Here is a 16,975-nt window from a genome sequence, read left to right on the forward strand (position 1 = left end):
GATGGCGGGATATGCCATCTTGAGCAAAATACTCGTCTTTCCCTGAGACCTCAATTTCCTCTTGTAGAATGAAGGGTTTAGAGCAGATAATCCCTAAGGTTTCTTTTGGCTCTAAAGAGAAATGATTTGCTTCGGAAAGGCATTGTTTCTACAATGAGGATGAATACCCAGAATGCCAACTCTTCTTAATGAAAGGTAACATCCTCTCCTGAAGCCATAAAATAACTAACTTCTAGTCATCCTGCAGATCTCGGTTTAGAGAGTACAATATTAGTCTAACCTTCTCTGCAGTCCCTTCTTCATACTGCACTTCACAGTTTGTGATTACAAATTGATTTGTGTAGTTAGACTGTAAGTTCTAAGAAGGTAGGCACCGTGTCCGTCTGTTCACCACTGAACACCTACCTGCACGTTGAACTACTGAACCACTGGCACAGAGAAAGTGCTCAGGAACATTTGTCAGCTAAATGGATTTTAAGAGGGGCTCCCAGCTGCTAGGTTTTCAGTATTGGATGATTTAGAGCAAGTATTTCTTTCTGCCTTTCCAAAAGATAAGAGTCTAGTAATGAGTCTTTCATGTCATCAGAAAGCTATAATTTATTTATTTTCTCTTAGCTGGTACCATGAAGGAGAAGCCAGTGACGAACACTGCCTCCTGAAAGTGTGAAAATCACAGCTCAGAGTTTCAATACCACTTTCTCTAACCCCTGAGAAACAAATACTGAAGATGACAATGTCAACATTTATATCAGGGACTTTCTGGCAGTCCAGTGGTTAAGACTCTGTGCTTCCACTGCAGGGAGTGCGGGTTGGACCCCTGCTCGGGGAACTAAGATCCCACAGCTGCGTGGCACAGCCAAAAAAAAACAAACAAACAAACCAAAAAACAGTTATATAAATGAACTGGATCTAACTGCAATCCTGCACGTAAGGAAGGCTTACTAATTTAAGAGAAGGGATGGAAAAACGAATCCTTTTGCGCTGGTGTTCTTGGCTGGAACCAGCAGCCAAAGTGCTGTTGTCCCCTCTACTGCAGCTCCACTGACAGGCCCACCCAACTGTGTACATTTTACAGATGGACGGCTGTGCCTCTCTGCCTGCAATGCACGACTGGTAGCAGCCACAGCGACTTGGGTAACTGGGGGCAGTGGGTTTGTGAACTGCCCCCCTCTCTTCCTGCAGCTTATCCCCGGGGATGCAAGATTACAGTGCCCGGGAGCGGTGGAGGCCGGGTACAGCATGGCTGAGGCTGTTGGGCAGCCACACGGCAGTGGCTTGTTGGCAGCGAGCTCAGTCTAGGACCACACGGAAAGCAGACATGCTGACTACAGCATGCAGCAAAGAAAAATGAGAGCTTCTGCCTGTGTTCGGTGGGCTTGGACGGGAGAGGGAAGGAGGGGGCGTCGGGGAGAGTGCCAAGCTGGGCTGTTCATGAAAGTGTGGGAAGATTCAAGGGGAGGCATTTTTCCAACTCAGAGGCAGTTGGGCAGATCCCACCCTCCCTTTTTTCTGCTTAAATGAGAAATCCTGCTTGATGGAGTGGGAGCAGGGCCAAGAAAGGAATGATTCTGCTGGGCGAGCATTGATGCTCGGACCCGGGAAGGATGTCCACCAGCTGGGATCAGGGCCAGTGGTGGGGGGAGGAGAAATCAAGGGAAGGGAGATGAGGGAACAACACGAACGAAAGCAAGTGTCAGAGGCTGGGACTAGCAGACGCCAACGATTATATACAGCATGGACCAACAAGGTCCTACCGTAGAGCACAGGAAACTATAGTCAATATCCTGGGATAAACCACAGTGGAAAAGAACATTAAAAAAAGAATGTATATATATTATAACTGAATCACTCTGCTGTACAGCAGAAACTAACTCAACACCATAAATCAACTATACTTCAATTTAAAAAACAAAGTAAAAGTGAGTAAAAGAAGAACCTGAGAAGAAATGTCCCACTAGGAGAAGAAAAGAGAGAAAGCAGGTCAGATCAAAGACCTGGAAGGTTCACCCCTGGGAGAACCACGTTTCTGTGTTATAGAGCAGACCCACCTACCTTCCCAACAGCAGAATGAAATAATGTTCACGTGAAACGAGCAGTGAAAGACCACACCGGCCAGTATAAAGTAAACCTACTGCCCCCAAATTCTCCTGGTGGGTATTAATTTCCATGGGAATACATTTTTCCCAAACAGCAAACCATGGAAGGGTTGTAAGTTCTAAAAACCGTGTTACCTTTTAAGTAAAACAGAGCAAACCAAATGCTATCACAGAAAAACCATATAGTACTTCTATATATCTGATATTTCCTAAAACATAATTTATTTTTGTATCACAGCTAAAATATAATTTAGAACCCAAGAATCCTAAGTTGTTCTTCTTGTCTTTCTAATATAGTATTAAAAACATGAAGATCCTGTGGTAAGAAAACCTAGAGGAGATAAAATTATAAATGTCGAAGAAGGGAATTCCATTTTGAAGTGATGTCACTTTTAAAGCTTTCTAATGTCCCTTCGTGGAGACTTATGAAGAGCTAAAAGACCATCAGTTACATTTTTTGGTGACAATCCTACAAGTTACATGTGGCCTGAGGACCAGAATCCCACGGGCTGCAATCTCTCACAGAGGCTGAGGTATATTTTGGCGATTTGGCTATTGACTGATTACAAATAAAAGGCCCCATATCTTCCCCCTTCCCAGATCTGAACCTAGGCTTCAAGAGGCCATTCTTCCTCTTGGAGCTCTGCCCCTACCATGTAAACAAGCCTGGGCTGACTTCATGGGGTCTGAGAGGCCATATAAAGGACAGCCTGGTAGTCCTAGACGAGCCCTTTTAGACCAGCCTCCAGCTAGCTGATCCCCAAACAGGTGAGAGAACTCAAGTAAGATCAGCGGGGCAGCCAACCCTACTCACAGCCAACGACAAATGCTTGAGCCAACACAGCTGAGACCAAAAGTGCTGCCCGACCGATGCACAGACTCATGAGCAGTACCAAATACTTAGTGTTTGCCCATGGAGTATGTGGACTGATCCCTACACAAGACAACTGATACAGTTACACACAGACTGGGCACTCACCTGTGCATTCGTACTGTAGACCCTTCCCGTAATACCCCTTCTCACAGATGCACTCAAACTGACCCGTGTGTGTCCCACACTTGCAGCTTGCCATCTGGTCACAGCAGTCTTTGCCGGCTTCACACAGATACGAGCAATGGGACATATCCTCTTGAATAAAACTCCCAGAAGGCAGATCTACCAAGCACATATGACAGGGGGGTCATAAAAAAAAAAATGAATGAGCAGTTGAATGTTACATTCTCTCGTTACCACAACTGAAGCTCAAGACAGAGAAAATATCTTTTCATTTCCATCAAATTCCCAACTGCTCCCCACTCCCATCCAAATGTGAAGGTGTGTGATTTGCAGGACCACAGACTGGGAATTTGATTCAGCTGGTTAAGCTATTTCAGTCTTGGACCTCATCATAAGTTCTCAAGGCCACGCAGGGTCAGGCAGAAATTAAGTAGTTTCAGCGAGGAATCTCCAGATGCAGCAGGAAGTAATGTAGTCGGTTCTCCAGGTCAGTCCCCAGGCTTCCACACCAGCATGAGGTCAGGCAGCAGTAACTGGATTTCTAGAATCCTTGTTCAGATAAATAAATAAAGCTGCAATCCTGACTGCTGTCAAAGGGTGCTGATGGTGATTACTGATTTAAGAATAAATACCATTACTTCTATAATTATTTGATTAAAAACTGAAACAATGGCACCACACAAGTTGAAGAATAGAACCAGGATCTGGTTTCTCTCTCAATTTTAAATAAATTTTCACTTGTTGTGTAAAAGGAGACCATACAGATTATTTGAGCCATGCTCTGAAGTGAGCCATGCTGGGAATTCAACAACACAGGCAGAGCTGTCCTGTTCTGAAAGTGACTTAACGGGGCAGGGTAAGGTTGACTATGACTTACCAGGAATGGATGGCCTAGAATCAGGCACACAGTAAGTTCCATTTACCCTGCTGAGAAAGTTCAAAAGTCTTAGCCTATATTCCAGCACGAGGTCCACAGTGCTAGGCCCAGATACAGTGATAGGTCCACAGTAGAAATGCAAATAAGTGAGTTTCAGCAAGACACATGAACTGCCATTGAATACCCAGAAAGGAGATTGGTGATGGCCTCAGTTATGGGACATCTGTCTCTATGCATTAAGACCCTGAACAATAGACAGGGACAATGTAAAGGGAAGACCCCTGCCCTAAGAGAAAGAGACTTGTACAACCAAGTACCCTAAAGCCCCATCTAATAGACTATGGTGTGGGTACAAGGTCTGCAACATGGGCATCTTGGACTTAGCTCTGAGACACAGGTTTATTTGGCAGTTGAGGGAGCAAGAAAAACGTAGCTATAAGATTGGTGCACTGGCATTTAGGTCGGGGAGCGAGATAAGTGAACAAGCTGCATATGTGGAAAGCTATTATTCTGGAACCTACATCTATTGAGACTGGCCACAAACATGGACAGCCTTGAGACCAAAAGTGGATCCATCCAAATTGAAAGTAGTTTCAGCAGACCACAGATAGAGAGAACAAACTAGTGGTTACCAGTGAGGGGAGGGGCAGTGTGGGGGTGGGAGAGTGGAAGGTACAAACTCTTGGGTATAAGATGGGCTCAAGGATGTATTGTACAACACAGGGAACATAGGCAATATTTTGTAATAACTGTAAATTGGAAGTAACTTTAAAAATTGTATAAAAATAAAAAACTATATATATAAAAAAGAAAGTTGCTTCAGAGAACATGGAGGCAGGAGAAATGAGGTTCACTTCCTTTGCCCCCATCGTTTCTTTTCAGTAAAAACAGGATTTTTTCTTATGGAGCCTGGAAACTTGATTAGAGTATTACACATTTTAGATTTTAGTATTTTGTAATAAAAGTGATGCCTTTCAAAACTCTGTTTTGATAGGGTAACCAAAATCCTTTCCTTGAAGACTCTGTCCCATCCAGTTTCTGACTCAACTTGCATTGGGCAGAAGGCCCCCATCCTACAAAACAGAAGGTTGGTAGGACTGGAAATGAGTCCTCTATGACACAGCTAATAACACCCACAATTTCATAATCCCATCTAGTGCAACAGCCACTCTGTCTTCCTACTCAGCATATATATCACTTTTCCCAGAGAAAAGGAGAAACAAAAAAAGCCCCAGTTACTGAACTTCTGTCATATGCCAAACACTGTGCTGGTGAAATTTAAATATGTTATTTAATCCTCCTGACAAAGCTATTCGGTACATGTTATAATACCTCTATTTTAAAAGTAGAGGAAACTGAAGCTCAGAGATGTTAGATAAATTGGCTAAGGTAATAGCCAATGGACAGTTATTGAGAGCATAGTATAATAAGCCCTCAGTGACTTTTCTAATCACTTTACATGTATTAATCCACTTAATCCTTGGAATAAGCCTATGAAGTAGGTACTATTCTTGTACCCTACTCTATTAACAAGAAATCTAGGGAGTGCAAAAGTTAAATAATTTTCCCAAAGCCACCCAGTTAGTAAGTGACCAATTGGGAATTTCTGCTCTATCCATAGGTAGCCAGAGATGCTGCTCTAAACTCTTCTGTTGGAACTACAGTAAGGCGGACCCACTTATTTTGAACATCACTAATTGTAAGGAAACCTCATGTTGCCATGATTTGCCCATCAAACTGAATCTTTCATGTGGATACTTGCAAAGATCAAGCCTAATTTGCTCCATGGCGTTGGTCTGAGGCTAGATCCCCATCTCCTCCTCCCAATCTGCACTTTCTCTCCTGGATCACTGCAAGATACATGCCCATACTACACTTGGAAGTTCATCTGACTTAAGTCACCCAGCTAAACATCCTTATAAATGGTGTACAAAGAACTCTAATGAATGGAATTACTGGTGCTATTCCCTGTCGCTGTCACTGCTCTTCAGTTTATCCATAAGCATATCTATATTCAAACTGTCAGGTCAAGAAGTATGTGTTGAGTATTTATTGTCCCTATAATCTTCATGTATATATCTGGAAACATTCTGGTTAGATTCACTAAGCATGTCTCTGAATGTTTACTTCATCCTTCCAGATAACTGAAGATGAGGTGTAAGTCAAGGCTTCTGACTCCGTGTGTGGCCTCAAAACACACCTCAGTTCATTCCACTGATTCTAATGGTTCCAGGTGGGAGCATATGGATATTTTAGTGAAAATATATCATAGTTATTAAAAAGCAAAACAAAACAAATACTCCTGTTGCAAGGCCAGAATGTCATCTCTACTCGTGAAGTTCAACGCAGCTCATAATACACGAAGAACACATGGGCGTCACGCTCAGCGAAGACCTCGTAGGACTTGGTATTATCCCCACAGTGGGTTTCAAGAAATAAGCAAGAAGCAAACCCTGTTTAAAGGCATTGCGTGATGCCAGTAGGTTTCCATTACCTTCATGCAATGCTCGGCGGGCTAAAGCCTCAAATTCTTCAAAACTGTGGAGCAGGTAGCAGTGCTCCTCCTTTGGGGTGGAAGCCATGTCATTCAGTTCTCGAATGTTTCCTTGCCATATGCCAAAAGTGAAGATTTCCACTCCAAAATCTCGCAGTGATGCTGCAATGGGTCTTGGATCTCCCCCGTTGGAATATCCATCCGTAATGAGAAATATAACTTTTGTTGAGTTTTCTCTAGAATGACGAAGAATTTGCTGTAATGAAATAGGGCAAGTTAGTATGAGTACGTATTGTGTTGGCCTACTCTGAGCCTCCCTTATTAGGTAAGGGAGTGCTGGTGAAGATCATTAACATTTCACAAGAGCGAGGAATGGAACACTGATCAGTGAAGGTAAAACACAAACAGGCACAGATGAGAGCCTACAATGGTCTTCTCGAAGAGCCATAATAAGCCTCAAAAGCATTTAAAATGTATCATCGTCATCACCACCACCATCATCATCATTGCCATAGAGCTTGCTAAGTGAGAGCAACAAATGTTTATGGGGACTTCCCTGGCGGTCCAGTGTAAAGAATCCACCTTCCAATGCAGGGCATGCAGGTTCAATCCCTGATCGGAGAACGAAGATCCCACATGCTGCGAAGCAACTAAGCCCGCACACCACAACTAGAGAAGCCTGCGCACGGCAGTGAAGAGCCCACGCGCCGCAACGAAGACCCAGCACAGCCACACACAAAAAAAAGTTTATGGAATGAATTTGTATTAATATTATCAATTATTGTTAAACTATTTCTATTGATTTTCAGGCTCAAAATATGGACCAAATCTGAGTCTTATGTATCTACTTCCTATCATATTTAGCTAGCTACCCACTTATCTATCTAGCTGAACCACTTCATGATCATACACTAAAAGCTGGACGAGAAGAAAATTTAACAGAACATGTCTTTTCCAGAGTTAATGATGACTCACTTGCCTCCTCTATTTGTTTTTCCACTGCTCCTCCAAAATTGGAGAATTGATTCAACACTTCATCTTTTTTGGGCCACCCAGTATTAGCACCAAATCAGCTATTTTTTTGGTGGTGTCCTATCTTCATGAGAAAATACTGATTCACTCAATTTGACAGCTGGGCTTTACTGTTTTAGGACAAGTGAGTTATCCTTTACAATGTTATATGCTGTTCCTTCTCTATAGATAAAAGGAAAAAGGTGAAACCTTTTTTTTAAAAAAAGTGTATATTCATTGCCACTGATGCTTTGTAACGTCATACTGTAAAGGCACAAGAGATCCAATGGTGAGTCTGCCTTATAAATAAATTTGCCGTTGTTGCTTTTCATTAGAAATGGATAGGAAAGGTAAAGAGGCACTAGGGTATATTTTCTGGCAAGTTCTTAGAAGGAATCCAATGTTTCTTAAGCAATGATTCAAGAAATACTACATTCAGAAGAAGAGCAACATTATAACCTACATTCTGTTAAAGTTAAAAGGAGATATTATGATTTTAAAAATAACTTTGCCTCAATTCATGTTAGGGGACAGGCTCAGCTATAAGACTCAGATTCTCTCATAAGATTCATGTCTGTAGAAAGCATATTTCATTAGTATATAATAGGTATTTATTCTAATTCAATAATTCCTGCCAATTAGTTTCAGAGTTTGTGAGCTAAAGATAAAGCTGTTAAATCCGAATTTAAAGACAATTAAATTAAACTAAAATTTACTCTGGAAAACATCTGGAAAGCCAGCAATTTGAGAAAAGGTATTCAAACACTTCATTCCACTTCTTCTCGAAAACCAAGTGAAATAAAGGAAAACAAACAGTGTGGAAGGACCGTACTGAAGACAGGAACGGAGGGCAGGTGTATGTGGCAGAATAACATGAGATACTAATGGCTCTTAAAGCTTAAAAAGCCGCCCTCTTGATGAATGACAAGACGATCTGGGGTGAATACTTGGTACGTGTAAGATGGAATCCTCACTCCAGACAAGAAAAGAACCTCTGAATGGCTATCGTCAGAAAGAACAGAAGTAACTAATGCTGGTGACGATGTGGAGAAAAGGGAACCCTTTGTACACTGTTGGTGGGAATATAAATTGGTGCGGCCACTGTGGAGAACAGTATGGAGGTTGCTCAAAAATCTAAAAATATCATTACCATATGACCCAGCAATCCCACTCCTGGGTATATATCTGAAGAAAACAAGAACACTAATTTGAAAAGATACCTGAACCCCAACGTTCACAGCAGCATTATTTACAAATGCCAAGATATGGAAGCAACCTAAGTGTCCATCAAAAGATGAATGGATAAAGAGGATGTGGTATATATACACAATGGAATACTACTCGTCCATAAAAAAGAACGAAATTTTGCCATTTGCAGTAACATGGGTGGATTTGGAGGGCATTATGCTAAGTGAAATAAGTCAGACAGAGAAAGACAAATACTGTACAGTATCACTTATTATGTGGAATCTAAAATGCACAACAAATTAGTGAATATAACAAAAAAGAAGCAAACTCATAAATATAGAGAACAAACCAGTGGTTACCAGTGGGGAGAGAGAGGGGAGGGACAATATACGGGTGAGGGAGTGGGAAGTACAAACTACTGGGTATAAGAATAGGCTACAAGGATGTATTGTACAACATGGGGAATATAGCCAATATTTTGTAATAACTGTAGATGGAGTGTAACCTTTAAAAATTGTATAAAAAATAATTTAAAAAAAGAACCTCTGAGGAGAGGGAGAGAAAGAGGAGTTAGGGGAGGAGATTTAAATGTTGCTGTGAGGCGCTGTGCTCTATACCAATCCCTCCACACCCCCCAACTCAGTCACCGTAGGAGCGATGACTGACATTCCTTTATAGGGATGGGTATAGGGATCCATGAGTCCTCTTTCCATGTGGATATTTGGGATAATGGTAAGTCCCACAGAAGTGCTGCTGGGCACAGTGACATGGGGCAACAGAATATAACTATGTGGGGATGTTGAAGGGGAGAAGACCTCATGAGTCTTGTGTATTCCTGGAGAGGCTTAGGAGAGAGAGTTGGTGCAATATCAAGACTCCTAGGGAGTTTTGCAATATTAAGGATGTGGGAGTGGCTGACAGCATGGACCATGAGAGCTATGTCTCTCTCAGGCAATAGCAACATGAAGAAATCCTGGAATCCCCAGGAGATTACTGCACCAAGGGTGGCAAAACTGACAAACCCATATGCAGATGACCAAGGATGATCATCATGACCACTGATGAGAGAATTGAGACAATTCCAGATGATGGACATGCAGGGAGTGTCAGAGCTGAGAGGTGGACATCCACTCCCTTGCTGCAGCTTTGCAGAAGCTCCAAAGTTTAGACTCAACTAGAGGGAGAAACGGAAGAGGGAAACATTCCTGAATGTGGCTCCGTTTTCAAAAGTGAAGCACTTGAGAAATTTCTGATTTTGAATTTGCTTGGAAGTATCTGGATGGAGTTTTCTCTCATCAGGTGGATTGGAGTCTCAAAATAGAAATGACAACTAGAAAAATATATTAGAAAAATAAAGAATTTTTTAAAAATCTTCATCGGCAGAGAGTGAAATATGTTCTTTTTTACAAACACAGCTTCTCTTACTGATGGAACCTTGTGATATCTTGGAAAACAGGTAGAATAAAGTCTTTTGGAACTCCGACAACCCCACCTTATTTAGAGGGAGAGGCAAAGGCTAGAGATGAAGAGCAGGGGGAGAGAGAAGGAGGTCACTTGATTCAACCTCTTTGCAACACAGCTCAAAGATATTCCGAGGTGACAAAGGCAAGGACAACTTCAGACAAAAACCTAGTCTTCTCCCCACATGTAAGTTCCTTGAAGGCAGATATTTTTGTCTAGTTCTTCAGTTCTTAATTCTCAAAGTTTAGCACAGCACTTGGGAAATAGTACACACTCAATAAATATTAGTCAATAAATAGCAGCCCATAATGCAGCCAGTGCTCAGCCCAAAAACCTTGGAGTCACCCTTATCTCTCTCTCCTTGTATACTGCTTTAGAAAGCTTCCTCTCCCCAAGTCTATTAAAATATTCTCATAGTCTTTTCTCTAATACTTCTGTTTTTTAAAAATTATTAAATCCATACATTTTTCTTTGATGTGAAATAGATACTCCCTTTACTTTTATCCAACTTCATAAGCAATTTTCTTCCCTGGTTAAAGTCTCTTCATTCTGTTTTATTGACTTACTTGCTGATTCATGGCCAATGCCACATAGTTTGGTTACTATACTGTCATAGTATTTTTTTTCATATCTGGTAGGGAAACTCTAACATCCTTTTATTTTCTCTTTTAAAATGTTTGTAGTTAACCTTGAACATTCTCCTTTCCAACTGAGCTTGAGAGTCAGCTTATCAAATTCTTATTTTTTTTCTATCCAACCATTTGATCCAGCAATTCCACATCTAGAAATCTAGAGTGGATAAACTCTAGGATACACTGGAGAGAGTTGCTTGAGTACATTGGTCTTAAGTGAGCAGTGGGAATATACAGAATGTGTGTGTGTGCTGTAGAGTTTTGCACAAAAAAAGATAAAGTTTTCTTTTTGTGCCTTTATTGTCCTTTAGACATAAACAAATACCATCTTGGAATATTAATCTTCACTCCTGTCAATAACATTCCTTGACATCCAGGTTAGGATTTGCAGAGATTTCTGGTTGTACTACTCATTAGGTACAAAACACTTGAAGCTGTGATTCTATTTTTCTTCTCTTCTTGCAGAGAACTACTGAGTATTTACAGGAACCATTATATCTGTTGGCAAGGCAATATATTAAGCTTAAAATAGTAAGAAGAATAGCAGGACTAGTAGTCCAAGCAAAGAATTTCACAAGATCTGGGTTTGGAATGCGCTTTAAGGATACAGCGGGGAATGGATGATTTACTGAAAATAACCTACCCCCTCCCCTAATCTCTGTGCTTCATCATACTTGAATAAGAACATAATTCAATAAAAACAATTTTTTCATCCCACAGATCTAAGAAGTAAATAGAGCTGTGGTAACGTTGGTGGAATGTGGCAGAGGACCAACTCTTGCTTCTCCTCTTACGGTTCCTGAAACAGTTTACATCATCGGCAGTCCTTTGAAAGGTATTTAAGAAATAGAATTCTTTGGTCCAGAATACTGAATGAGGCAAACCCTTTGTGGCCAACAAAAAATTTGACATGAACTTTGTATAGCAAAAGGTTATCACCATCTGTATTGTATCAAGCCTCTGATTAGCTTGTATAAATATCTGGCAGAGAAGTAAGCTCCCCTTGTCCAGTAAGAGTCATTAGAATGATAAAAATGCAGGGTTGTGTAACATTGTTCTAACACCCGAGATCCATCACCATTACACAAGACTGCAATCCCCCTCCCCACACCCTCCAAGTCAGGCCACAAGGGAACTGTTTTGAAAAATGATCTTGAAAGAAAAACAGAGGTTACAAGAAAGCTGACATGGGGACAATATTTGCCCTTGGGCTCCATTAATTAAACTACATGTAGATATAATACCAACCTCAGCACAACCTTAGCTGCAATTACCCACTGTGGCCAACTTTGACTGAGGATATAGTAACTACAGAAACTCATAAGTCATCTTTTAAAAAATATGATTTTTGTGAACTGATACCTATTGTGACTCTAACAGAGCCACTTTCCTCCAGGAGGCAGAAAACTAGTGAATTATGCCAGTGTTTCAACTTGTTTTCCACATATTTTTTTTCCATGTTAGGGAACATTAAGTACAAACAATACACCACAGGGAATGTAAGTTGGTACAGCCACTATGGAAAACAGTATGGATATTCCTCAAAAAACTAAAAATAGAGTTGCCATATGATTAAGCAATCCCACTCCTGGGCATATTTCCAGACAAAACTATAATTCAAAAAGATACATGCGTCTGTATCTTCATAGCGGCACTATCTACAATAGCCAAGACATGGAAACAATCTAAATGTCCATCGATAGATGAATGGACAAAGAAGATGTGGTGTGTATATATACACATACAATGGAATACTACTCAGCCATAAAAAAGAATGAAATAATGCCATGTGTAGCAACATGGATGGACCTAGAGATTATCATACTAAGCGAAGTAAGTCAGAAAGAGAAAGACAAATACCACAGGATATCACGTATATGTGGAATCTAAAATACAATACAAGTGAACTTATCTATGAAACAGAAACAGACTCACAGACATAGAGAACAGACTTGTGGTCGCCAAGGAGGATGAGGGGTGGGGGACGGATGGATTAGAAGTTTGGGGTTAGCAGATGCAAGCCTTTATATATAGAATGGATAAACAACAAGGTCCTACTGAATAGCACAGGGAAGTATATTCAATATCCTGTGATAAACCATAACGGAAAAGAATTTTAAAAAGAATATGTATATATATATATGTATAACTGAATAACTTTGCTGCACAGCAGAAATTAATACAACATTGTAAATCAACTATACTTCAATTTAAAAAAAGACACCATAAGCTACTTGTAATATTTTCCTCATTCTTCAAATTTCAAAATTTCATCAAGCTTCATCTGCTATTTAGTTAATACTTTTAATTTGAATACTCAAATATTCTTCAGTTCAAGGAATGTTTATTGCTTTACATTTGTGAATAGTATATCTGGGAAAAGGATATATTCATATTCTTATATATTCATATTCATCTGTTGGTTCATCATTTTCTGGACATATTCTATTCTTTTTTCATTTTTATCTCATTCTACTTCCTTCCAAATTGGGTGGAAATGTCTCAAGCTTTTCTTCCATATCACTGGTTTTACACAGTGTTTCTCTTCCCTTCTACTTCCAATTAAGAATTAATCCTGGGGGCTTCCCTGGTGGCGCAGTGGTTGAGAGTCTGCCTGCCATTCCAGGGGATGCAGGTTCATGCTCCGGTCCGGGAGGATCCCATATGCTGCGGAGCAGCTGGGCCCGCGAGCCATGGCCGCTGAGCCTGTGCTCTGCAACGGGAGAGGCCACAACAGTGAGAGGCCCACATACCGCAAAAAAAAAAAAAAAAAAAAAAAGAATTAATCCTGGACCTAGAGATTATGATACTAAGTGAAGTAGGGAGACAGAGAAAGACAAATACCATATGATATCAGTTATATGTGGAATCTAAAAACATGATACAAATACATTTATTTACAAAACAGAAACAGACTCACAGACATAGAAAACAAACTTATGGTTACCAAAGGGGAGGGGGGAAGGGATAAATTAGGAGTTTGGGATTAAAATTTACACACTACTATATATAAAACAGACAAACAACAAGGACCTGCTGTATAGCACAGGGAACTATATTCAACAACTTTTAATGACCTATAATGGAAGAGAATCTGAAAAAGAATAGATATATATATAACAGAATCACTTTGTTGTATACCAGAAACTAACACAACATTGTAAATCGACTATACTTCCTATTTTAAAAAAGTACCTTAAAAATCGCCTAAAAATTGTCACCTTAAGAAAAAAAAGAATTAATCCTGGCATTGCATTTATTTTTCTTTTTACAATACTTCTTTGTCTCACACAGTTTTCTCTTTATTCCCTTTAGCTTCTCAGCCAGTTTTGTTTTCCTTTCAGTCCTTTGTTTATTTCATTTCTCATCACCATTTCAGTGTTTTATTTACCTATGGTAAGTGCACATAATAAATGCTTTCTAAGATTTAGTTCTGTTTTTCACAGTGAATTCCTAAACTTTATCTGTACCTTACATTCTATCTTTACTTTATTTAGCAAAAAAATTTCAAAAAAGCCAGATAGGAGTTTTGTGTCCTCCTTCTTCCTCAACCATGAATGAAATGGTATATCCAGTGAGTGTTTGCAGCAAACAATCAACAAGTGCGTAAAATCAGTGTTGGAATACATGGCTATAACATTTGCTATTATTATTATTGATAAAACAAATCAAAAACCTACCCAAGCGATCAGTGAAGAGGGCTAAAAATAAGCCACACACTGCATCTGGAAACAGAGGGTCTAAGTAAGCACTGTCCAACAGAACTTTCTGTGATAATTGACATGTTATCTGCTCTGTTCAATAGAGTAGCCTCTAGGCACATGTGGCTACTGACCACCTGAAAGGAAGCTATTGCAACTAAGGAAGTGAATTCATAACTATGTGTAATTTTAATTAATTTAAATAGCCACATCTAGCTAGTGTCTACCATACTGGACCACGCAGGTCAAACTAGATATAGCCTTGTCCCTGGAGGGAAAAACACAGAAAATCTAAGCAGGCCCATAAAAATATTCTGTCAACTCAAGAACTGCAAAATCAACTTGAAGATTTGGAAGAATACAGAATTTAATACTGAAATAAGAAGAAAGCAATGCAATACAATGGTACTTGCATCACTAGGATTTAGAAAGCCATAGCATCTATGAGAACAGGAACTGAAAGCCACAGAAAGAGAGCAGGCTAAGAAGAAAACAGAGATGTGCAGGAGGCGAGGGACTGGAAAAGAAAAAAAAAATGCCGGGAAACCAAAAAGGCAACGAAAGACAGAAATACACCTTGGTGGTAGTGAGATAAAATGTCAGAAACCCAAACTAAAAAAGTTTATTAGTACAAATTTAGAGTAAGAAGCTGCTGACTAACCTCATTTATAAACATAAATGCACAATTCCAAATAAATACTCCCAAACTGAATTCAAATGATATTCAAAACAGAGAAAGACAAGTATACGATATCACTTATATATGAAATCTAAAAAAATGATACAAGTGAACTTATGTACAAAACAGAAATAGGCTCACAGACATAGAAAACAAACTTATGGTTACCAAAGGGGAAAGGGGGGGAAGAATAAATTACGAGTTTGGGACTAGCAGATACAAACGACTATATACAAAATCGGTGAACAACAAGGTCCTACTGTATAGCACAGGGAACTATATTCAATATCGTGTAATAAACTAAAATGGAAAAGAATCTGAAAAAGAATATATATATATATATATATATATATACACAACTGAATCACTTTGCTGTACACCTGAAACATTGTAAATCAACCATATTTCAATAAAAATAAAGTGAATCTAAATAAATAAGATTCAAAAGATCTTTCTCCTTTATTCAATAAGGTTCACTCCTCAAATGCAAAAGTAGATTAAAGTTGTCTTTTGCTATAACACAACATAATCGTGCCAATTAAAAGAAAATAATAATCCAAGATATTAAAAAGGCATTCAATAAAATTAAGTTTTGTGTTTTTATGAATGAAAATTAGAAATAAAAAGACAGTAATATGATAGAGTATCTATCTCAAAGCAACACTGTAAAATTATGCTTAACTGTGAAGACTCAGCATATTTCCCAATTAGATAAGGAGCAAATCAGCAATTCTAAGTATTTTCACTCTTACTTAAAATCCTTTTGCAACTTCTAGCCAAGGCAGTAAGACAAAACCATAATTAGTACTGCATTCCTTAAAGTTTCTGCTCTGTCTCAAAAAATCAAAATTAGAAAGCAAGAGACAAACTGGAAAATATATTCATCATGCTTGTCAAATAGAGTATTAAGGTCCTTAAAATATAAAGAACTTTTATATACCTCTAAAGGAAAAGAATGAGAAAAATAACAGAAACATAGATGTTTGAACAAAACAAAGACAAAAAAAAAGGAATTCTATTTGTCAGAAAATATGAAAAACATTTAACTTCACTAACAACCCAAATAATGTAAGTTCAATAATAGAAATACTATTTTTTCACTTCTCAAATGGTCAAAGTTTTTTTTTTTTTTTTAAGGTAAAAGTTGTAAAATATGTGGGGAAACAGTTACTTCTACTGGAAACGCCACCTAGACTGTTAATATTTGGGAGCACAGTGCGACAAAGTGACCACAGCCCCCAAAATTTCATGTGATTTGAACTACAATTCTACATCTAAGAATATCTTAAGGAAATAACCACGGATACACATAAAAAGTGATCAAAAGGATGAATATCCTAGAATAATTTGCAAAACAGAAAATGGAAACAATACAAAATTGCAACAATAGGTTACTGGTTAAATAAATTACAGGGCAATCATGAAATATCCTTATAATAATAATACTGAATAATATTAAATGTAAAAAGTAGGTAACCAAAAACAATGATTTTTTTACATTAGTGTGCGTGTGTGTGTAAATGTATTCAATACTACATGTATGTGCATGTATGTATGAGTATGACTAACAGCATGTACCTCAAAATGTTGACTATCTCTTGGTAGTACATTTACAGGGTTTTAGTTACCTCTATTTTGTCCTCTTACATCATTTCCAAATTTTCTTTCTCCTTCCTCTATTCTTCCCCTACGAAACGTCACGTGAACTCAGAACTTTGAGTCTCACCTATAGACTAATGACTGCTAAATGAATGCCATATAAACTCAAACTCCCAATATGAAGTTCCAGCAGTCCAGTGGACACCTCTGCCTGAATGTGCCATATGCCCCTCGAACTCA

General features: G+C 39.0%; 1 protein-coding gene across 1 annotated transcript in view; it reads right to left on the reverse strand.

The window, feature by feature from the left end:
- SVEP1 (sushi, von Willebrand factor type A, EGF and pentraxin domain containing 1) overlaps nt 1-16,975 on the reverse strand; it is a 183,607-nt gene that overhangs the window by 146,349 nt on the left and 20,283 nt on the right. Inside the window, exons 2-3 of the mRNA XM_029202810.1 lie at nt 6,465-6,720; nt 3,076-3,252 (exon numbers count right to left, since the gene is read on the reverse strand). Of these exons, the coding sequence (XP_029058643.1) occupies nt 3,076-3,252; nt 6,465-6,720 (433 nt within the window). The remainder of the gene's footprint in view (nt 1-3,075; nt 3,253-6,464; nt 6,721-16,975) is intronic.

Source organism: Monodon monoceros, unplaced genomic scaffold (genome assembly GCF_005190385.1).
Source record: "Monodon monoceros isolate NGI ecotype Baffin Bay Population unplaced genomic scaffold, NGI_Narwhal_1 Super_Scaffold_5, whole genome shotgun sequence".
Taxonomy (NCBI): domain Eukaryota; kingdom Metazoa; phylum Chordata; class Mammalia; order Artiodactyla; family Monodontidae; genus Monodon; species Monodon monoceros.